Source organism: Geotrypetes seraphini, chromosome 9, assembly GCF_902459505.1.
Source record: "Geotrypetes seraphini chromosome 9, aGeoSer1.1, whole genome shotgun sequence".
Taxonomy (NCBI): domain Eukaryota; kingdom Metazoa; phylum Chordata; class Amphibia; order Gymnophiona; family Dermophiidae; genus Geotrypetes; species Geotrypetes seraphini.
In genome coordinates this window covers 168195519-168220251 of record NC_047092.1, presented here as the reverse complement: position 1 = coordinate 168220251, position 24733 = coordinate 168195519, and the positions used below count along the sequence as shown (strand labels likewise).

At 41.4% G+C, this 24733-nt stretch overlaps 1 protein-coding gene across 6 annotated transcripts in view; it reads left to right on the top strand.

The window, feature by feature from the left end:
• Positions 1-10312: 10312 nt before the first annotated feature.
• The window catches only part of ZBBX (zinc finger B-box domain containing), a 172473-nt gene continuing 158052 nt past the window's right edge, over positions 10313-24733 (top strand). For 3 of the 6 annotated variants that reach the window (XM_033958622.1, XM_033958620.1, XM_033958617.1), the window contains exons 1-4: positions 10384-10691; positions 15867-16014; positions 18957-19070; positions 22024-22117. In XM_033958622.1, coding sequence (XP_033814513.1) covers positions 15947-16014; positions 18957-19070; positions 22024-22117 — 276 coding nt within the window. In that variant the 5' untranslated portion in view covers positions 10384-10691; positions 15867-15946. The other 3 variants (XM_033958619.1, XM_033958618.1, XM_033958621.1) reach the window with 3 other exon arrangements.

The following is a 24733-nucleotide window of genomic DNA, read 5'->3' as shown; positions in this document are numbered from 1 at the left end:
TAGTGGTGGATCCTTTCTCTCATATTCTTTATACCAGGGGTGTCCAACCTTTTGGCTTCCCTGGGCCGCATTGGCCGACAAAAAATGTTTCTGGGGTTGCGCAAACGCTGCAGCAAGACAGAGGAGGGAGCCGGCAAGACGGTAAACACCCAAGGGTAGCAGAGTAAAACACTGCATCGCCCTCGAACAGGGACGCACAAAATACTTCACTGGGCCACATGCGGCCCTCGGGCCACAGGTTGGACACCCCTGCTTTATACAGAATCCTCCACCCAGCAAAGAGTATTTTTATTTATTTATTTATACCCTGCCTTTCCCAAGGCAGATCACAATAGAATACATGCACAAACAGAATTACATACAGTACAACAAATCGAACTTGAATAAAACATAATAACGATAATGTAAAGCCTCCTAAAATTACAAAGAGGCTATCAGCGCCTCGCATCAAAAAACTATAAATCAAGTCTCATATTTCATCTTACAGAAGAGGTATTTCTTCAACATTTTCTTAAAACTACTCAAGCTTGTTTGCTGTCGTAAATATCCTGGAAGCTTATTCCACTCCCGAGAATAACTTATCTTAAATAGATGCAAATAATCCAAAGCCCGATGGGACCCGTTTTGCCCTTTTTCTAGGCTTTTCCAAGGGTTCAGTTATGACACAGCGTTACTCCTGATAAAATATTTTAAGGAAAGAAACAATGAAGAATATAGTCGATAATTATAGAGTGTTAAAAAGGAGGGGGGAGGTTTTGAGAATCAATGTTGGAAATGTGGAACTTGTAAGTCTTGGCTTTGAAATTTATCTATGTATGTCCAAGCTGGTTTCTGAGATTCTCCAACTATTTCCTCTCAGCTCTTCTCCCCTCCCAGGCGGCCCTCGTTTCACCCATCCCCTCATATTTTTTGCTGGAAGGGATGCCCAAACCCCACCAGCGATTCATCCAGTACAGTATAATCTCATTATGACGGGCTCGCTTATAACGGAATATCATCTATAGTGGACGAGGTCCGCTGGTCCCGGCAGAAAAGCACCGCATATAATGGAATTTCGCGTATAACGGACAAACAATTTGGTCCCCAGAGCCGCTTTTAGCTGTAGTTTTGTTCGGCTATAACGGACATGCGTGTGGCGTGCTGGTGATACAGTATCAAAATGCATAAATCACTAAAACATATGAAAGAAATGCAGCCCAGAAGAAAATGACAGATTATTTTTCATTCCAGGAGAGGACGACATAATGCTTTAGAACAGTGTTCTTCAACCACCGCTCCATAGACCAGTGCCGGTCCACAGAAATTTCCTGCCAGTCCACAGGGCCAGCATGTGCATCAGGCCCAAAACCGTGTTCTTCAACCGCCGGTCCACGGTGTGATCGATGCGGCGTTATCTTCGAGCCAGCTCCTTCTTCCTAACTGATTCAGTGCACAAAGCCACGGGTAGTGGCTCCTACGTGCGTCCTGCGCCTGAACCGGAAGCCTTCTCTCTGACGTTGCAACATCAGAGGGAAGGCTCCAGATGAGGCATGGGATGTGCAAGGTGCAATTAGTACTATTAGGGGGGTGGGGTCTGGGGTGGAGATTGGGTAGAGATGGGCAGGGCCTGGCCCACGGTTTAGCCCCGTGTTCTTCAACCGCCGGTCCACAGACCGATGCCGGTCCACAGAATAATTATTTTATTTCTGCCAGTCCATAGGTGTAATAAGGTTGAAAAACACTGCTTTAGAACATCTTTTAGTGTTCTGGTTTTGCAATCATTTTGTGCCAAACCAATATTTTGCTGAGTTTTGTTATTGATGTTGCTGATATGCTCGTGCAGTGACTGTTGTTCATTGATTGTACATTGTTTCAAGCTGACCTAAATAAAGTTTTTTTTAAAAAAAAGCAACTCTGGATATAACGGACGCTGGATATAACGGACTGTTTTGCCAGGTCCCTTGAAATCCGTTATAACGAGATTATACTGTATTGCGATTTTGGAGGATATTTCTCTTATGAAGTTACTTGACTTAGCTTGCCGATGCGTTTTGCAATACTTTTTCAAGGTTGGGGAATCTTATCTCATGTTTAGCGAGGTAATAAACATAAGATAAGATTCCCTCATCCTTGAAAAAGCATTGCGAAACGCGTCGGCACGCTAAGTCAAGTAACGTCATAAGAGAAATATTTATTGAAGAAGTATTTATTTATTGAAAAAGTAATTTATGTAAAAAACGTTACTACCTCTAAACAAAGTATTTATTAAACTAATGTTAAAACGCTAAAAATGCTAGGTTGGGAGTAATGAGGATCTCTACCACCACAGGATATAAGACTGGTGGATTTCTGAAAATCCCTTTATGCCTATGCACTGAAGCTTTGAAAGTGATGCATAACACCATGTGAGGAAAAAGTTTGAAATCGATTGTGTAAAGATATAAAGCATAAAGTGAATTGATAAGATGGCCCAAATGTCATTCTAGTATCTGGCATTATTTTTTCTTTTTGTTCAGTTCTGATGTGTACCAGGGTTATTTTCTCTTTTAAGGATATTTTTTTCTGTAAGTGAAGCTATGGAGTTTAATGTGTTCTCAATGGATTTCAGCCACTCTGTGCAGTTTAGATCGGGGTTCTGATTTGGTAATTTTGTGCTGTAATTATTCTTTCCCAAAACATCTAGGTATCAATCTTTCCTCAAGTTTTATTGTCACTCCGTTTGGACTAGAGCTTAGGCAGGAGTAGGGTTACCAGAAATCCGGGAAACCCGGACATGTCCTCTTTTTAGAGGACTGTCCAGGTTTCCAGCCAGACTTTCCAAATCCTGGCAGTTTGTCCGGATTTTGGAAAGTTCCGTGCTCCAGCCGTGTCTGGAGGACCTTCAACAAGCATGCGCGGATGTCACCCGCACCTGCGTATGCTGGAGGCCCTCTAGACAAGACCTGGAGGTCAGGAAAAAAGAGACAAGGCTTTTAGGGGGGCAGGACTGGAGGTGGAACATGACAAGTTGGAGGCAGAACACGGCGGGGCTGGGGGCGGAACCATGCATCTGGGTTTACCCTTCGTTAAATCTGGTAACCTCACAAACCTCCTCTCTTCTTCCCTGATGAACTCCGGCTGCGCTTGGAGCGCCTGGAACAGGCGCGGATGTGTGTGACATCATCCATGCATGCTCAGAGGCCCTCCAGATGCAGCCGGAGCTCGCTGGGGCTTTCAAAAACCCGGGCAAACTGCCAGGTTTTGGAAAGTCTATCCGGGCACCTGGACATGCCTGGGTTTTCCCGGACGTCTGGAGTCATCAGCATAAAGATGATACTGAAAACCATGGGAAGGGAGGGGAATGGAGACTTGTATGCTACCTTTTTGTAGCTTTGGCATTTCATAGCTGACATTCAAAGTGGTGGGCACTGGAGGATTAAGTGACTTGCCCAGGGTCACAAGGAGCAGCACCGGGATTTGATCTCACAACCTCTGGGTGCAGAGGCAGCAGCTGTACCAGTGAGCCACACCTTCTGTCTGTCCCAGTATGGCCATTCTTATGTGAGCTGAGTATAGGGCAATCAAGCCATTGTGACATCACTGATGAGGCTGGCTCTTAGGCATTAGTGGAATGAGGCATTATGACATCACAAAAACAAAGAAATTTGATCATGTAACACCACTTCTTAAGAATGCCCATTGGCTTCCGGTATCTCATAGAATAACTTACAAATTATGCTTACTCATTTTCAAATCATTACTCTTTAAAACTCCTGCATTTATTTTTAAATTATTAATTCCTTACTCCTCGAATAGAATATTACGGTCAAACGAACAACATTTATTGACAATTCCTTCTCTCAAGATCATCAATACCAGACGACAATTTATTTTTTTCCGTTACGGCCCCTCAAGTCTGGAACTCTCTTCCAATTTATTTGAGAGAAGAACAAAATCTGGATAAATTTAAGACTAACTTAAAAACATTTCTTTTCAAAGATGCTTTTGAGTGATAATTCTCACCCTTGGATTTATTAATTATGTTGATTTTGATTAATGAATTTTATATCCCCTACCTTGTGTTTTTTCCTGACTATTCTTTCTATAATACTTTGTAGTTCAAATCCCTTTTTCCCTTTTTTCTTGTTTGTGAAGTTTGTGAATAGTCTGGTTTGATTTTAAGTCTATGTTAAATATTGTATTACTTTTTAATATTGTAATTTTTAATGTTTATTATTTATGTTCATCGCTTTGAAGTATGATTAAGCGATTAATCAAAAACACTAATAAACTTGAAACTTGAAACTCAGCTCTGGAATGCTGCTACTCTTTGGGCTTCTGTGAGGTACTTGTGAAGTGGGTTGGCCCCTGTTGGAAACTGCACTTGATAAAAGGGAACTTGTATAATGCCTTTTTGGCATTTCAAAGCTGGCATTCAAAGTGGTGGGCACTGGAGGATTAAGTGATTTGCCCAGGGTCACAAGGAACATTTTCAATTTTATCCCCTTCCTCTCTCTCTCCACCCACTCTACTCTGATCCTCGGTCCTTTTTCCACGACAAATGCTGGCTTTTCATCCACTGACACATGCTTGCAGTTCAGTTGATTTTAAAGGCTCTCTACGCGTTTTGCATTTTAGGCAACTGTGCCTCTTGCCTAGCCTAGAACACAGACGAAATGGAAAAAGTGTGGTGGGCAAATAGCTTATGTTCCCTAAAAAATCACTGATGGTTTTATAGCCTGTGGCACAACTCCACCAGATGGATTTCTGCTGAATTTCAATTTGATTTCTCAAACTTGTTTTATGCTTTTCCGTACAATTGTTACATTCCAAGGCTTCCCAAACCTGTACATTCACTCAGAGTAGGGTTACTGGACATCCGGGAAAACCCGGACATGTCCTCTTTTTAGAGGACTGTCCGGACGCCCGGAGGAATTTCCAAAACCATGCAATTTATCTGGGTTTTGGAAGTCCTCGAGCTTGGGGGTCGCGTCTGGAGACCCTCTGCGCATGTGTGGATGTCGACAGGATGACATCATAGGCACATGTGTATGATGTCATTATGTTGACATCTGTGCATGCGCAGAGGCCCTCCAGATGTGGCCCCATGCTCAAGAAGGAGACTGGATGTTTGTCTGGGGGCGGGGCCGGGGCAGAATGGGGCGGGGCCAGGTATCCTCCTTTTTTAAAGAGAAAATCTGGTAACTCAGAGGTGCCAACTTTTCAAAATGATTGCAGGCACCAAACACAAATTGCTCCCCTACCCCGAAACAATGAAGGACCTTTTTCAATATTGAGGGTACTCAGAAGTGGCTCCTGTGCAGTCAGGTTTGCAGGATATCCACAAGTATGTGTGAAAAAAATCTGCATATACTAGAAGCAATACCTGCATCTCTCTCTTATATATATTCAGAGCTGCCACGGGGACTTTTTCAGTGGAAGATTTAGGGGAAACTCCCAATCTACCCCACTCCACCCACAGCCCTGTCCCTGGCACTCCTGTGGTAGTTCCCTATCCGTTTCTGCATACAGTTCAAACTCCTACATTCACTCCGAAGCTCCTCAGTATCTTTCCTCTCTCCCTCCCCCTCCCCCCAACTCTGCTCATCAGATAAATCTCTCTTATTTGTACCCTTCTCCTCTACAGGCAGCTCCAGACTCCGTCCCTTCTACCTTGCTGCACCGTATGACTGGAATAAACTGCCTGACTCGATACGTCAGGCTCCGTCTCTGGCAGTCTTCAAATCCAGACTCATAGCCCAATTCTTTGAAGCTGCTATCAATTCCAAACTCCAATCCACCTTCTAAGCACCAATATCTATCTTACCATTCCCCCTGTAATTCCCCCACCTGAGCACTGTATATTGATGCACTTTCTTGTCCAGTTTGTCTGTCTTGACAAGATTGTAAGCTCTTTTGAGCAGGGACTCTTTCTTCTATGTTTTGATGTACAGCGCTATGTTTAGTGCTACAGAAGTGATTAATAGTAGTAGCAGCAGCATCAGCAGCAGCAGCAGCAGGAGAAACCTTAATAAAAAAAATCTCCTGTAGGTGCAGTACCAGTCCTACAGCTCTTATCATGAGACTGGTCCCGTGGACATAGGAGATACCCAACTACTTGCGGGGAAAATACAACACTGATCAAATTTAAGGTAATGCTACAGACATTCCTTTTCCGCGATGCCTTTGTAACCTAAAGACTTAGTTTTAAGCAACCTTTCCATTTTCATTTCCACAACCTTTTGTTCTTCTCTTTTCTTTGTAGTTCTAATCCCTTCTTCCCTTCTGTCCCTGTTCGTCTTTGTCCTTAAATTGTTTTTTTCCCTTGGTTTGTTTTAGACTAAATTATATTTTAATTGGTACATTGTTAAGGCATTTTTGTACACCGCCTAGAAGGTTTGAGTGGGCGGTATAATAAATTTGAAATAAACTTGAAACTTGAGATGATGTTTTATTAAGGTGTCTCCTACTGGTAAGGGAAGCTGCTCAGCGGGAGATCCTGGCTCAATGGCAGGAATGTGGGAAATGATCCTCATAAGAGGGAGTCACCTACTGAATACGAGAAACTTAGCAGGTCTGTATATTCACTGTGGATAACACCAAGATAGGTTTTGGAAGCCCTGCCCTACATGAAAAGAGTTTTATACTGTTACTCAATATAAAAACATTCCAAGTGTTATTTTTTAAGCAATGCTTCAGCATAAATGACTCATGATTTAATATGTTAGTGTCACTGAATTCATAGTACAAACTCGGCCAGGGAAAGCAGAAAATAATGTTCAGTTTTGCTTATCTTAAATTCTAAGCTTTTAAAAATAACTTTACTGAGACAGCAAACTCATAACACTTCTTGAAGAGCTGAAAATCAGCAGTCGAAGACAAAAAGCGCTCGGAGGTATAGCCCTACAGCTGTGGAACAAGCATCTTCTAAATAGATATTCATGTGTTTGAAGATTATTCAACTTTCAGACACAGTGAGGAGTTTCATAAATCTTTCAATTAACATGGGATTTCTTATGCAAAATCTAAAAAGTCTATTTTTTCCCCATTGCTGGTAAAAATCTCTAGAATTCCATTTCAGGTACAATGAGTATGCAAAGATCTTATGTCCTTTAAGAAATTATTGAAAGCACAATTATTTGTATAAGCTTTTCTCTAAACTCTGTGGTTTTGTTTTCTGATATTTTGCTATTAACAGAAATTTGTTGTATTTTATTATGTTTGTTTGTGTTTTAAAACTGTGTGTGTAATGTTCTTGTACATCGCTTAGTTTTAAAATAAATAAACATGAATTAAATTACTGTTTTCTGCTTTATTTTGGTTTAACATATACAGGGTCAAGTGTATGTAGAGTTTGTGTCATGCCTTGTCCTATGGAGTTATCTGAGTTTAAATAAGTTTGTCTAGGTTAGTGAATAAGCAGGAATAAAGGTGCTGTTATATATTTTAAGTTATGTTTGCAGAGCCATCTAGTGGTTCTACCAGGTATAAGACACGACAGTGTTATACTCAGAACTTAATGATTTGGGATACTTCACTGCTTGCAAGGTACTGTAATGTTACAGGGGTAGGGGTAACCGTGAGAGGTTGTGGTTTATAGGCCAAATTTCACCCCTAGAACTTGGGACTAGATTAATTCTATATTGAGTTTTAGGTAAGCTTACATTTGTAGGTCCCAATATCACAGTCCACCTTTTTTCTTTATTCTTCAATTGCAAAGTCACATTGATGCTTCTTACTTTCCGCAGTCGCCAGCAGTAATAGGGAAAAATGTAGTCCACTGTGGATGAGGTAGCAGTAAAAAATTTGTGAATGATTAAGACTAGGTAAGTCCATGCTTGAAATGCTGGCTTAATATTAGATATGGAGAAGTACTGTTATTCAATCCCAGGTGGAAGACTTTAGGCTGGATTTCTGACATGAATATATCATGTGCATTATGGAAAAGGTAACACTGCCTTAATTAGAAACATAGACACATGATGGCAGATAAAGGCCAAATGGCCCATCTAGTCTGCCCATCCGCAGTAATCATTATCTCTTTCTCTCTCCGAGAGATCCCATGTGCCTATCCCAGGCCCTTTTGAATTCAGACACAGTCTCTGTCTCCACCACCTCTTTTGGGAGACTGTTCCATGCATCAGACTATAAATATTATCCTAAACTAACATGTGAGTTCAAAAACAAGACTGACCAAAAGTCTCTTTCCTGGAACTTGATTAGTTGGTAACTCTTCTCTCTCCCTATACTCCTCCCTGGGAACTCTGTTCATCAGGCAAGTCTTTCTTATCTGTAACCCTTCTCCTCTACTGCCAACTCCAGAGTTCAGACTATGTCTCTTCTCTCTTGCTGCACCATATGCCTGGAACAGACTGCCTGAATCATTCAGTACATTGAGCTCTGTCCCTGGCAGGATTCAAATCCAGGCTAAAAGCCCACTTTTTTGAGGTTGTTTTTAAATCCTTACCACCACTCACTTGTAAAGCACCCATTCTCCACCTGCCTCCCGCAGGAAATGTCTCATGAATGTTTTAACGCAGTACGCTATAGAAATTATAAACAGTAGTGTGCTAAGAATCAGTTCCTGTTTGACAAGAGGCAGGTGTAGTACCTTATAAACTAACCAATTCAACAAGCCATGAGCTTTTGAGGACCAGAGTCTACTTCATCAGACTAGTTTGACAAACTAGATTCTGGTCCTCAAAAGCTCATGCCCCAAGTTTCAAGTTTATTATAAAATTTGATTAATCGCCTATTCCAAATTCTAAGCGATGTACAAATCGATAAAAATTACAGAGTTAGGGGAAACAAATACAACTAACAAAGGGACTAAATCTACTAAACATAATAAAACACAAGGAAAGGCAAGGAAAGAAATACAATCTGATTAACAAGAGAAAAAACAATTAAGGTTAAAAACAATAGGAAAGGTTATAAGGTGCTACCTGCCTCTGTCAATGTTGCACAAGACTAACATGGCTTGGTTTTAAAGTTTCTGGCCTATTTATCCTGCAGATCCTTACTCAGCTCCAATTTCTACTCTTCTGTTCTACTCAAAGCCAAGCCTTATTCATATTAATCCCATCCAAATCCTATGTCCGGAGGGGGGGAGGGGGAGGGATGGAGGGAGGCAGCGAGAGAGAGAGAGAAGCACCCATGGGGGGAAGGTTGAAGGGAGAGAAAAGAGAGAAGCATTAAAAGGGTATAGAAGATGGGAAGGAAGTACTAAGAAAATGGGTGAAAGGTGGGACAGGGCAGAGATAAGACTGGTGAAAGGGGGGGGGGGGGTAGAGGCGAGACTAGAGGGAGGCAGGCAAGGGGTGTGGAGTCCTCTTTTTGACTTTGCCAATATGGTAACCCTGTTACATGCTCAAATACCTAGTTTCAGGAAGAGGACTTTACTGCCTGGTTTTGAACTTACATCCTACTGCAGAGTTGTATTTGAAGTCCTTTATTTATTCTACCCACTGAAATCAGTGCAGCAAGTCGCATAATGTACGGTTGTCAGCAGGACAGGATTAAACCTTTGGTGCCCCCCCCCCCCTTGTTATATTAATACATTTTGAAATAGCTATAAATGGAGCCTCCATGGGTCTGACTACAGAGGAAAAAGCGCTGCTCACTGACTCCTCCTGATTTGAGAATAATGTCTAGGGCAGGTGTAGGTAATTGCGAGAGCCATAGGCCGGTCAGGTTTTCAGGATATCCACAATGAATATGTAAATCCATCTCATACATATTCATTGTGGATATCCTGAAAACCTGAACTGCATGTGGCTCTCAAGGACCGGAATTGCCTACCCCTGGCCTAGGGGGATAGGGAGAATAGAGAGACCTCTGCAGACAGTGATGTCTTCATTGGAATTGCTACAACTGAGAGAGCCCCTTCTAAATACTTGGGCCCTAGGCACATGCCTGGTCTGCCTATGTCGTAATCCTGCCCTGGCTGTCAGCCATTCACTTGTACTAACGTCCCACCGTATTCTATCCAAGCTTTGCAAAAAAAACACAAACACAGTCTTCTAAGACGTCAACAACCCCGGGCTATACGACCTGCCAAAATCGAGCACAACCCCAGTGGCAAGACATGGCTCCCACGTGGAGGCATCGCAGACATACGTCCCGGACGATCACACAACCTCAACCCTTTGCCGGGAAGTGTGTGTGTGGGGGGGGTGACAGCATGCTCCCTTCTAGCCTGGGATTGGTACGGTCCGCAGCAGCACGCTCCAGAGGATCACTCAACCGCAGCCCTATGTCGGGGGGGAGGTGAGGCTACAGTGCGCCCTTCCGGCCGGGGAATGGTACGGTCTGTATCGGCGGCGGTTGCCGCGGTAACGCTGCGAGGGAAGAGGTAGGGCCGTCTCCATGGCAACGAGGGCGCGCGGGCCTTGTGTGAGGCAGCGCCGGCGCCAGGTGAGGCTCGAGAGGGCTCTGGGTAACGCTGGAAACCGGACCGCCGACGCGGGACGCTCGAGAAAGTGGGGGGTGGGGGGCAGAAGGCGCCTTTCGTTCCGAGCCGGGGGGGCCGCGTGGACTCCCCTCAGAGGCCGCTCGCTCCTCACCCGCCTCCTTTGTGCGGTAGGGCGGGTCGTCGGTCGCAGGCTCCCGGAGGCGGGCGGAGAATGGGCTCCTGCTCGTAAGGGCCGGCGGTGAAGATCTCTGGGTGCAACACTTAAGGATGGAACGCTCGCAGGAGGTGTTTGGGCGCGCAATTTACCAGTGAACGGAAGGTAAATATGGAAGAGTTGCTCAGGCTTATATGATGATGATATGGAGGGGGGGGAGGGGTAAGTAGTTAACACTAGGGGTTTCCGCTGAGTCTGCGTCCATGCTCAGGCTTATATGATGATATTGGGGGATGGGGAGGGGGTTTCCACTGAGTCTGTGCCCATGCTTAGGCTTATATGATGATATGGAGGGGGGGAGGGGAGGTAGCTAACACTAGGGGTTTCCGCTGAGTCTTTGCTGAGTCTGTGTCCATGCTCAGGTTTATATGATGATATTGGGGGATGGGGGGGTTTCCGCCGAGTCTGTGCCCATGCTCTGGCTTATATGATGATATTGGGGGGGGGGGGGAGGTTCCGCTGAGTCTGTGCCCATGCTCGGGCTTATATGATGGGGTGGGAGAAGGTTTCCACTGAGTCTATGCCCATGCTCAGGCTTATATGATGATATTGGGGGATGGGGGGTGTTTCCGCTGAGTCTGGGCCCATGCTCAGGCTTATATGATGGTATGGGGGTGGGAGTGGGGGTAGCTAGTTAACACTAGGGATTTCCGCGGAGTCTTTGCTGAGTCTGTGTCCATGCTCAGGCTTATATGATGATATTGGGGGATGGGGGAGGGGTGGGTTCTGCTGAGTCTGTGCCCATGCTCGGGCTTATATGATGATATTGGGGGATGGGGGAGGTTTCCATTGAGTCTGTGCCCATGCTCAGGCTTATATGATGATATTGGGGGATGGGGGTTTCCGCTGAGTCTGGGCCCATGCTCAGGCTTATATGATGATATTGGGGGATGGGGGGTTTCTGCTGAGCCTGGGCCCATGCTCAGGCTTATATGATGATATGGGGGGGGGGGGTTTCCGCTGAGTCTGGGCCCATGCTCAGGCTTATATGATGATGTGGAGGGGGGGGGATAGGTAGTTAACACTAGGGATTTCCGCTTATTTGAGAAGCCCCAAACCTTTGGCACAAAATGATTACAAAACCAGAACACTAAAACATGTTCTAAAGCATGATGTCGTATTGTACTGGAAAGAAAAATATTCATTTTCTTCTGGACTGCATTTTGATACTATATCACCGGCATGCCACTCGCCTTGTAGGCGGAGCTTGCATGTCCGTTATAGCCGAAGAAAATTACAGATAAAAGTGGCTCTCGGGCCCAAAATAGTTGTCCATTATATCTGAAAGTCTGTTATATGCGAGTCCGCTATACCCGATGATTTTCTGTATGTTTATAATGGCGCTTGGCTGGGACCAGCGGACCTCATCTGCTGTATGGGAGGTTCTGTTATAAGCGAGTCCGTTATAACGAGATTATACTGTATATGCGGAGGTGGATAGCACCTGAAAACTAGGCTATTCACAAAAATGTAATGCTCTCTTCCCCCCTATAGTCAACCTCCAACCCCATTATGCTGTTCCTTCCTTCCTTCCTTCCTTCCATTAAGCTCTTGTAAACCGCGCCGAGCTTCATAATTATGGAGAGGAAGTGGTATATAAACTTAAAGTTTAGTTTAGTTTAGTTTAGCCAGTGAAGTGATTTGAGGAGAGGGGTCTGGGCAGTGTGCTCAGAGAGGAAGGGACAAACAGGACAAGTAGGGGATTAGGGAGTTTCTCAGGCATGGGTGCTTTACAAGTGAGTGGGGGTTAGGAGTTAAAAGCAACCTTGAAAAAGTGGGCTTTTAGCCTGGATTTGCATATTGCCAGGGAGAGAGCCTGACATGCTGACTAGAGAATAACATGGGGACAAATTTTCCCCATCTCACCCCCATGAGCTCTGTCCCTGTCCCTGCTCCACTCCTGCAAGCTCTGTCCTCATATCCATAAGCCCCTTATGGGGTTCCTCAAAGCTATCCATTATCTCCTATCTTATTCAATCTTTACATGAGTACATTGAAATATTACAATTTGACAGCTTGGGAAAGAAACCTTACTCACTTACACAGACGACATCGTCATTTTGATTGAAGTCGACTCTGATCTTTCCAATATTGTTTCTAAAATAAATCAATGTACAGTGAGCCCTTCGAATCTGCGGTTTCAGTATCCGTAGATTCAGTTATTTGTGATTTAAAAAAAACAACATTTGCATTCTGGACCTTCCCCGCCTTCCTCCCGGCATCCCAGATCTTACCTGGTGGTCTAGCGGGCGTCCGGGGCAGGAGCGATCTTCCTACGCTCCTGCCCGATGCAGATCACTTATAGCAAATGGCTGCAGGGAGTTCCCCCCCATACCTGTACATTAAGATGACAGCAGGAGGGATGCCCAGTCACTCCTTGGATGCATGGGGAGGAGCCTAAGGCCCCTGGGGGAGTCATCATTGATGGCGTTGAAACACTTTGCTTACCGTATATACTCGAAATTAAACCGATCCAAATATAGACCGAGGTAACCTTTTTTCCCCCCAAAAAAAGGGGGGAGAAAAGGTTGACTCAAGTATAAACTGAGGATTCTGTGCCATTTCTTTGGCCCCAAAATCTTGGTTTATATTCGAGTATATATGGTAGTTTGTAGTGGGGCTAAAGAAGCAAATAGAATGTTAGGAATGTTTAGGAAAGGAATGGAGAACAAAACTGAGACTATTATAATGCTTTTGTATCATTCCATGGTGCAACTGCATGTCAAGTATTGTGTGCAATTTTGGTCAGTGCATCTGGAAAAAGATATAGCAGAATTAGGAAAGATATTGAGAAGGATGACAAAAATGGTAAGGACAAATGTGAGAACAAATATTCAGTTATTTATGCTACAAACAAAATGTATTTTTTTTTCTTGTCATTAGCAGCAGATGAATCCAGAGACTGCTGAGTTATGACTATCTACCACAAGTAGAGATAGAGGAAATACTGATTGACCAGGGAGTGTACCATCCTATAAGGCAGAGTTTAATTCAGTGTTCTCTGTCTACAACAGGCAGTGGATAGTCTCACTAGCTCATGGTTTCATCTGCTCTATTACCTTTATTTATCATTTATTCAATTTTCTATATACCATTCTCCCAGGAGAGCTCAGAACGGTTTATATGAATTTATTTAGGTACTCAAGCATTTTTCCCTGTCACTAATGTACCTGGGGCAATGGGGGGATTAAGTGAGTTGCCCAAGGTCACAAGGAGTAGCGCGGGTTTGACCTCACAACCCCAGGGTGCTGAGGCTGTAGCTTTAACCACTGTGCCACACTCTCGCCCCTCCTCCCCCTGTTTAGTTTCAGAGGGATGTTTAAACTTCTATTGATATAAAGTTCCCTTCACAAAAAAGGTCAACGACTAATCACCCTATCCAATAATAGATGGACTTTAACTTGAATAAATTCCTCTTCCTAAAATTCAATATCTCAATTATTTCCTAAAAACAACTATTCTGGTAAATCATCTGAGATGGGGGAAAAGGTACCTCCAGTGCTTGCAGCTATTGTGACTTTAGAACTGGTCTTGTCAATATAGCTTTAGTGCAAGCTATCTTTTGGTACCTTTTTATTCCCCTTTCCTCTATTTTTTATGTTTTTATATTTTTGTAAATACCAGATATTTTTAATGGATATTTGATCTTATAAAACTTTGTTGATAACCAAATAAATTCATATGTTTTTCCAAACTTAGTAACCTTAACAATCATTATTAGGGAAACACAAGCTTTCTTTTTTAACTTTTGTACTTAGCTTTGTTTTCCCGGCTGAATATATATGCGGCTGATGATAGAATCTTCTTGTTGAATGTTAGAATAGCATTAAAGTGCTCAACGAAGCATCTCTGTTTCACTCTGCATAGAGCTTCTTCAGGAGAATAAAGTTTGTTGGCTTAAACGCCGGTACTAACACGGGAAAAAGAAGACAAAGGAAAGCATTAAATAATGATGAAACACGGCCTGCAATAAGTGTATTATTTTTAAATGTATTGAACTACATCAATGTATAGTAAACTCTATGTTTAGGAAGAGGAATTCATTCAAGTTAAAGTCCATCTATTTTTGGATAGGGTGATTAGTCATTAAGCTTCTATTGATACCTGCTCTTGGTAATTGGTAGTGCCAACAGAATATATTTTATCTGAAAGGCAGATAACCTTGATGCATTTTCACTCTATATTTTCACATACAAATGATTGGTATTTCAAAGTTTTATGGATATGTTGGGTGAATTTTTCAGAAGAAAAAAAGAGCAGCCAAAATTTAGACCTTGATACAAATTTATGAATTTTTAAAAACAATTTAGTTCAGATTGCAGCAGGCTGAATGATGAATCTCAAATTATACATATATTATGGTGTGGATTTTGGCAAGCTGATTACATTTGGCATTCATGCAATGTATCTTCACTACAGCATTACTTAGCTTGACATTTTGAAAAGAATATAAACCAGTAATTATATACTGTATTGTAGGTTAGTAGCTAATTTCAAAAAGGCTAGTTTCTAGTTTGGTAATATGCATGGCATTGAATAATTTAGAAGAGTAAAGATCAACCAACGAAGTTGTAGGCAATGTTTATTGAACTAATAACATATTCATGATTTATTTTGAAGAATTATGGCATGGCAAATGAGCTAAGGAAATTGCTTCAATATAGTACAACCAACAGTTTATTTGTATATTCAGGCAGCATCACCTTAGCTCAATTTACACTGATTTGGAGAAGAAGTATACTGGGCCTTATACTAAGGCGCGCTAGCCGATTTAGCGTGCGTTAAATATTAGCGTGCCTTAGTCAAAGGACCCCATAGTTAAGTTAATCAAAACTGTGCCTTGCTAGTCCATTTAAAAGATATCGCCTCTTGACTTGGTCTATCTTTAGTATATAGACATACTGTTTACCATTCTCCACTATGCCACCACTAAGGGGAGATTTCATCAAGGGGCACTAACTGATTTAGTATGCGCTAAACACTAAGATGCCCATAGGAATAATGGGCATCTTTGCATTTAGCATGCGCTAAATTGATTAGCATCTCTTATTTTTCCTACACTCTGGTCTCTCTCAATGGTGCTAGTAGCACATGGACTGGCTAGTGTGCAACGCAATATATGCAAGCTGCACATCCACAGTGGCCGATCCAAAATACAGCTTATTATATATAGTGGGATTGCATGTGATGTAGTTGTATTTTACTCTGAAGATGTTTCTCTTTAACTTCTTAACCTGAAGATATATTTATTTGTACAGATTTGTCCTTTTCTTTTTTCAGTTGAACAGATGATCTATGCTTTATACAGTTTGCCAGAATAAATTTTTCAAGTTTCTGAGACATATACTTTAAAAAAAACTATGAACACCAGTGACTTTATAACATGCCCTGGTTCCAAAAGTGGATATGCAGCAAAATTAAAAGCAAAGTAAGTGCATTATCTTTAATTCTGTGATTATTTTCAATAAAGAACTAAAATGCTATAAAAATCAATAACAAAAGCATATTATGTAGTTTCATAAAAAAATAACTAAGGGCTCCTTTTACGAAGCCGCGTTAGTGGTTTAACGTGCGTAATAGTGCGCGCTAATTTGCCGGCTGTGTTAGCAGTTACCACTTCCTCTTGAGCAGGCGGTAGGTTTTTGGCTAGTGCAGGGGTTAGCGCATTCTAAAAAGGTGCATGCAATAAAGCCGCTAACGTGGCTTCGTAAAAGGAGCCCTAAGTAACAAACCAAGCACATAAAAAAGGGATCAAAAGACAAAAACTGCCAAGTGATGTTTTGGGTATTGTTCCTAAACTTGAGCAAGCGTCACTAAGCACTCATACTCACAGCAATTAACATGAAAAACTACAATCAAGTAATTAAAGATTAAGCAGATTCAAAGATTGTTCTGGTTTGGAAAACCCATTGGAGAGGACAGGTGGCCAGAGCATCAAAAGAACGGATAAGGGGAATTCACCTTCAAAACAAAGTATTTCCGCTTGATCTTAAACATATGATAGCCAATAAAAAAATCACTGAAAATGTTGGCCAGTTAGCATATATCATGGGGCATATCAACAGATGAAAATGGCCTTGTAATTAGCATACCAATCCTAAGGTTCCAACCCTGCAAAATGCTCTTTTACTGAGATGCTGCCTTGCTTTTTGTATGCAGTATGTCACAAAGAAGAGCAAGGTAGAGGCTTGTTGAATCATAATTTTATTTTTCTGGGCCAGATGACTTTATTGGCGACCTCCTGATTAGGGTACGCAAATAAAACCAGAACTATCCAAGAATATCAGACATTTGAAACTTTACAACGAAGAAACCTAACTCTTAGGGGCCCTATGTAATAAGCTGTACTATCCTTTAGCACAGTGGTTTGATTTTCTCGTGCTAGCTTTAATCCCGAGTCAGCAAAGTTTTTAGCACAGAAAATCTGCAGTAAAACCATTGCACTAAAGACTAGCTCAGTCAGCCTGCATGGAAACCCACTGATTTGGGAACAGACTTATTTTTAATGGGGGGGTGGTGGGGTAGGGGAGAATGAGTCCAGTTGTCTTGAATTATTTTTATTTTAGCACAGGATATTTGCTTCCGTGCAGGGCTGAAGTAACAGTCTGGAATAGATGGATCAGGTAACTTGCAAAACACTCAAGGCAAACTTGTCAATATACTCTAATATACATATACCCAATTTTGACAAATTAACTAGACACTGCATAGATAACCACTTTAACACAAGCGAGCCTCAGCACAGGAGGAACGGTAGTAACACCAGACCCCCAGTATCATACAGCTATTAAGCTGAATCATGCAGCAGTTAAGCTGCCCTGCTTCAATCATTGGCTCCTCTTACAGCCGGCGGTTCCCACGGAAAAAACTGCACTGGAAGAAAAAAAACTGAGAAACCGCCAGGTGTAGAGACTTATTTAAATTAAAGAACTATGCACCTAAGTGTCTAGAAATGTAGTAATACACACTACATATCATCCTCACATTACACACACACATACACAAGCCAAGCACTTAACTGCTTAAAAAGGACATCCTTCAAAAAAACATATCTATTTGTAATCCTCATTCGGGACTGCAATTTGAATCTTCAGTGTACTTCACTCGTATTCTCAGTTTTCAGTGGAGCACCATTGTTTCATCTGACGCCTCTAATACATCCTCCTGAAAAAATGAAACAAAGTCCAACAGTCCTTATGCAGCTTCCCTCAGCACTCCCGGCCAGTGGCAGAAATCAAATCCAGGTCTCATCCTTGTTTTGCTACATTCAGCTGCCTCGGGAGAAAAAGACAAAACACAGCGTGTTTTCTACCAGTTAATTTGTCAAAATTGGGTATACTATTAGATGGATTAAGGTTCATATGAGGTGGTGCAGTACCTCACCACAGAGGCCTCAAGGCCTGTGGGCCTTGTAGCCACCCCCTACTTCAGGCCTATCAGATCTGGGGCACCATGGGTCATTACCTTTTATGGCTGTTTGAGAGGCAGTGAGAGGGATGCTCCTGAAAGCCTTCCCAAACCATGGTAAGTATTATTGGTCCTGGGGGGGATCCAGCATCATGGAGACACTCTGAAGGTTTTCCTGTGCTGGGTGTCCTGTAAGGATCCTGAAATTGTTATGATGGGGGTGGTGAGTCCAGCAGGACTTCTTTTTTCCACTGTCATCTTTCCTGTCAGTGCATGACCCAGTCGGTCTCTGCTCATGCACTTGACAGGAAGGGAGACAGTTTTACTACATATTAAAGTGGCAGTATATACTGTTTTTGAATGCATGCTTTTTATGTGCCGTTAGTTTACTGCATTGTTAGTAATTTTTAAAAAAGTATGTGCATTAGAATGCTTTGCATTCAAGCTTAGTGCAATGCTCTAATACAACGCTTATTACATCAAGTTTATTACATAAAGCCCTTAATAGGGAAATAAATTTGCTCACCTATTCCCAGACATAGTTATGTTGTTTGCATTTGGCAGTTTTATTTCCATTCAAACACATCACCCCTCTTTCTCCCCTATCCCCAACTACACAGACTTATTTTACATCATTATTATAGTGCTTCCTGTGATTTACTTGTATATTTAGTCAGTATCTTTTGCAGTAGTCAGATCCTTTTCCCTTAACATGGTAAATGGAATAAATCTTTTGAAAACTTGTCAGAAATGCATTTAATTAGTCCAATAAAAAGATATCACACACAGTTATTTTTGTTAACTTTTATATCAGTACGTCCAAGTGGACTTAAAGAACAACCCCAGCACATGACTTTTAAATAAGTAACACTGAAGGCAACAAGTCCAAACATTCTTACTGATTTGTCATACTATAGATTAAAAAAAAATTATTATTACTGATTAGACTTTTAAATTCTGCAGGCAATTAAGAGAACTGCGATTGGAAACTGTACAACTAGAGCTAGAAAACCAGGAAATGGAAGAGAAACTGTTACAACTACGTCGAAGTATGAGTAGAGAAAAAGAAGAGAGAGAGTAAGGCCAACTTAAATATTTACATTAAAAAATTATGTATTCTTTTTATTTAAAAAAAAAAATAAATCCTGAAATGCAGTAGATCAACCTATTTATTTAAGTATCATAAAGCCCATTTGATGGTTAATGTCAGTTTCTTTGGCCCAAATTTACTGTACAGTTAATGTAGAACCTGCTGTTCTTGCTGTAATGTTACTTTACACTCAGGCAAATATATATTTTGATATATACAAGTCTAAAGTGTTGTTCAAGGTTTTGTGTAATCTGGATGAGTTATGGGCAGAGGAGACAGATTTTGGGCAGAAGCTTTGCTATTATCAACCCTATACTGGGTTCCTTTGATCTTCTTGATGTCTGTTGTGTCTGCTTTCTTTGGCTGTTGATGCTACCCCCCACCATTGTTACTGATGTCCCCATCAAGGGGACACATCCTAAATAATTTGTTTTTATTTTGATTTATAAGAATTTTAAATTTACATATTTCAAGAGTAGCTCTCAACAGAAAACAAAGGTACCATGAAGCAAAACAGGAAAAAATTCCCAGAAAAGAAAACCAAATCCACATTCAGTCCTCAGATCAGAAAGAGGAAGCTGAAGGAAAATGGAACAGTTCAAATATTGAGCTTGCTGGTGACAATAGCACTGTATCTGCAGTAAAACATTTCAAGGAAAATGAATTTTATGGCTATCTTGGAAGATCTTTATCTTTTATGTTTGTGGGAATCTCTAGGACCAGTGCTGGCTCTGCTTCATAACTCACTCTGACATTGGATCCAGGGTGCATCTGTAGACTATCTTCAAACTTGGGCATTCTCCACAGAAATGGAAGGTGTTTAGTGGACAGTTGAGAGGCTCTGGGGCCACATGTGCCCTAAGGCCTGTTCCATAGGAGAATATTACGGGTTGGCCCACATAAAGTATAATGTTGGCTTCCTTTGCCAGAAGCAGAGGATACAAATTTTGTGACTTTAGACTAGGGGCAAGCTTGAGGGACATTCTTTAAAACTATTGGTGGTTCTCCCAAGTTAGGTCTGTTAAGAAGATTAGGCAATGGTGACAGTACACAATATAATTCAGTGTGTGTTTTTGATCTTCTTGGAAAGAAATTCAGAATATGCCTCCATATGGACAAGAGACAGAGCTTGAATCTATAGATTAAGGGGCTTATTATCAGTCTCTTTTGGTCTTGTAAGGAAGTCTGATATATGTGCTTCCTCACTGAGTTCCTTGGTTGTGGCCATGGGTTTGACCAGGGCTTCCATGGCTTTGCAGATCAGGGCCTGGATGACACTCTTAAAGAATCTCAAGAGGTGCGACCTATCTTTTAGTAGTGAATTCCATAATGTTCAACCCCTTTTGAGATACTCCTTTATAGATTAAAGAAGACATGTATAAAATAGGATGTATCAGAATGTTTATAAAAAAACTGATTTAATGGACCATGCTGCTGTCCATTATAAGTGTTTGAAAAAGTACTGCACAAGTAAGTTGGATTGCTATAGATCAGTGTTTCTCAATCTTTTATTAGCTCCGGCACACTAAATGGAGCAAATTTATTTTTGCGGCATACTAATTGGAGCAAATGTTTTTTGTGGCACATTATAATTGAAATTATAAAATTGCAAAACCAACAAAAAATTAAATTTGCAAGTTCTTTAAGCTATGCATGAGCTATGGTAACAATGATGAAACTAAAGTAGATAGAATAGAATTGCAATGGATGTGCTTGTTTTTGAGTGCAAATTAACTCAAAATGTGGCTCGATTGTAAACAAACATCATCCACCATCTGTAGTCATTTTGGAGCTGAAAATCCAAGTTTGCAAAGATAAGAAGATTGAAATGGTAACAAAGCCTTGATTGCTTTGTTGCTCAAGTTAGGATAACTACTGCATAAAAAATAAAATTACTTGCCATTAGTTTTCAAGGACCAATCACATCAAGCAATGGTGCTTGTCTAGGGGGTTGTATCCTTAGGCACACAGACACTCATACCATTGACAGAATCTTGTGTACGCAACATATAAGTCATCTATTCTAATGTATACTTCTGAAGGGAATTTTTTAAAATAAAGTACAATTCTGGAATCTCTTGTGGCAAGCTCGGAATCTCTTTGGAAAACACAGTTTGATAGACACTCCTGTAGATTAAATAGCAGGAATTAACAAGAATACTTACAAAGAGCCATGGGTAGCAGTTTGTGATTTAGAAAACATTTTGTTCTGTTTTGGTTATGCGTGAACAATCTTTTCTAAATTAGATACGTGGATAACATCATAGTCATGGATACTAACCTCCTCTTTTACTAAGGTGCGTTAGCCGTTTTAGCGCACGCTAATCGATTTAGCACACGCTAATGCGCCCATTATAGTCTATGGATGCATTAGCGTTTAGTTCGTGCTAAATTGGCTACCATACCTTAGTAAAAGGACCTATAAAGCTCTGGGAAATTGACATAGTCTTAGATTCATCTTATAAATCATATATTATTTAGAATCCAAAATGAAAATATTTGCCATTGATATTTGTAAGTTGTGATATAGAATATAATATGGAGGTTTCTACAAAAGGTACCCAGAAATAAAGGCCAATAAACAAGTTGCAGGTAGTATCTTTCTTTTGGACTAGTATACAATGCATATGACAAACTTTAAAGAGCTATATTTCCTTCTCAAAGCTAGTCACAAATGTGTTAGGTTTGTCGTCCTCCCCCCAAAATCCTAGCATTTAGCTTCCTTAATCTTTTTTTCCTCTGTGTCCAAGTGCATTTATAAGCTATAGAAACATAAAGAACATTTTTGGAAAATATATAATGAAAAAGTTCCAGAGCATGTATTTATAACTTAATATTTGGATAGGAGATCTCGTGTTTCAATATAAAAAAGAAAGCATCAATATGTTTTCAGTGTCAGAAAACAATTTGAGATCTTGTTGCTTTTGTTATGCATTTTAGGCGATCAAATGTCTATCACTGGAAATCTGGATCAGCAGCCAGTGTGAGTAATCAAAATCAAGCACGAATACAAAATAAGGAAAATGCTGGGAAGGTAAGAAAGTATGTAGTGTGTAGGAATACAAGTTTTAAGCATTAACTTGGTCCTATGGAATTGTTTTTTAAAATGTAAACCAACCGCATACATGGTTTTGGGCTAACTTAATGCTACAATATGCAGGTGTTCTTGTTATTGCATATACATATTCATTTTTTTTGTTGGCATACAAACAGAGGGGGTCTTTTTACTAAGGCGCGCTGGCCGATTTAACGCGCGCTAAATATTAGTGCATGCTAAATGCTAACGCGACCATTATATTCTATGGACGCGTTGGCATTTAGCACGTGCTAAATCGGCTAGCGTGCCTTAGTAAAAGGAGGTGAGAATGAAATATATAATGGCTAGACAGAGAATAATATATATTAAAGTAATACATGCAGCTGCTTAAGTTTAAGCTGGTTAGAAATCTATACTTGTATGTGTTTTATATTGCATTTTTTGGCAGTTAAAAAAAACAACCCAATAAAGACTTATAAAAAAAATAAAAAATAAATGAATAAATAACAGAACATAAGAACATAAGCAGTGCCTCCGCCGGGTCAGACCATAGGTCCATCATGCCCAGCAGTCCGCTCCCGCGGCGGCCCAAACAGGTCACCTGTCTGAATCACCAGAAGGGGCCCCCTTGCCACCCTGGTTTCCCATTGAAGTCCTATCTTCCCATCGAAGTCCTAACCCTCCGGTTTTGCACATGCACGACCTGGTCGGGATTCTATACTTATTTCCTGGATACTTCTCTCAGTATCCCACGATCCCTTTATCCCTCAGGAATCCGTCCAATCCCTGTTTGAATCCCTGTACCGTACTCTGCCCGACCACTTCCTCCGGCAGTGCATTCCAAGTGTCCACGACCCTCTGGGTGAAAAAAAACTTCCTTGCATTTGTTTTGAACCTATCTCCCTTCAGTTTCTCCGAGTGCCCCCTCATACCTGTTGTCCCCTTCAGTCTGAAGAATCTGTCCCTATCCACCCTCTCTATGCCCCTCATGATCTTGAAGGTCTCTATCATATCTCCCCTGAGCCTCCTTTTTTCCAGGGAGAAGAGCCCCAGCCTATCCAACCTCTCGGCGTATGGGTAGTGTTCCAGCCCTCTTACCAGTTTTGTCGCTCTCCTTTGGACTCTCTCAAGCACCGCCATGTCCTTCTTGAGGTATGGCGACCAATACTGAACGCAGTATTCCAGATGCGGACGCACCATCGCTCGATACAATGGCATGATGACTTCCCGCGTCCTGGTTATGATGCCCCTCTTTATGATGCCCAGCATCCTGTTGACTTTTTTCGAGGCTGCTGCGCACTGTGCAGATGGCTTCAGTGATGCATCCACCAGCACACCCAAGTCTCTCTCAAGTCTGCTGTCTCCCAACAATGCCCCCCCCATTTTGTAGTTGAACAACGGGTTCTTTTTCCCTATATGCATGACCTTGCATTTTTCCACATTGAAGCGCATTTGCCATTTGTCTGCCCAGTCCTCCAGCTTCTCCAGGTCCCTTTGCAGGTCCTCACACTCCTCCCTGGACCTAACTCTGCCGCACAGTATAATAAAAAATATAGATAATAGCTGTTTTGTTTTCTGAATAAAGAAAATGTTTGCTTTATTTTCTTAGTGCTCCCTCCACCAAAAAAAAAAAAAAAGTTGGAGAATCAGGACTTCCTAGCTTTACTTTATTTCCCTGCTCTTGATAATGACAATGACGATGATAAAGTATTCTTTACTATACAGAAGTCAAGTTTTTCAGACAAAGATTCCCTTGATCAATACCTGCAGACCAGGTCAGAAGACATCAGTATTATTACTTCCTGGCCTGATTTGAAGGATCTTTTCCATCAGACTGAAAATCCATTTCCTCCTAGTGCAGTTATTGAACATCTTTTTAGCTTTGCAGATTTTAATGAGTCGCAAGCACACTCGCATGAGTGCTCTTAGTAAAACTAAATTTTGAATATGGCTGTCAAAGTGGATTGAATTGTAAATCAGTAAAGTTATTGGGATAAAAACATTAATGATATAGACCATTGGTCTGACCCAGGAAGGGTATTCTTATTGGACCACTGGTCTGACCCTGTAAGGCTATTCTTATGTTCTTATTGGACCACTAGTCTGACCCAGTAAGGCTATTCTTATGTTCTTATTTGAGAAAGACATTGGGGAAGCCACTCCTTGCCCTGAATAGGTATCATGGAATGTTGCTACTCCTTGGGTTTTGGCCAGGTACTAGGCACCTGGATTAGCCACCATGAGAACAGACTACTGGGCTTAAGGCTATTCTTATGTTCTTACGTTCTTCTTTACATTCAATGTAGTTATGGTACTTTTACTTTTTACTTAAATATTATTCCTCTCTTTTATCAAGCTGCGCTGATGAGCCGCTTGTAGGAATAGACTAGGCGACTTGGCATTTAGTTTACACTGCTTGGCAGTGCAGCTTGATAAAAGGGGGTACATTAGGCAGTAACTTTTTTACTTTCACTTAAGTAAATTTTTTAATATGTTCTTCACTGTATCCGGTGGCAGGAGTGAGTGGGCATCCCTCCTGCCTTTTTTTTTCAGGAGGAAGGGGAGGGGTGGTTGGGGGGGAGTGGTGGCACGGGAGTCCAGGATTGGGTGGGG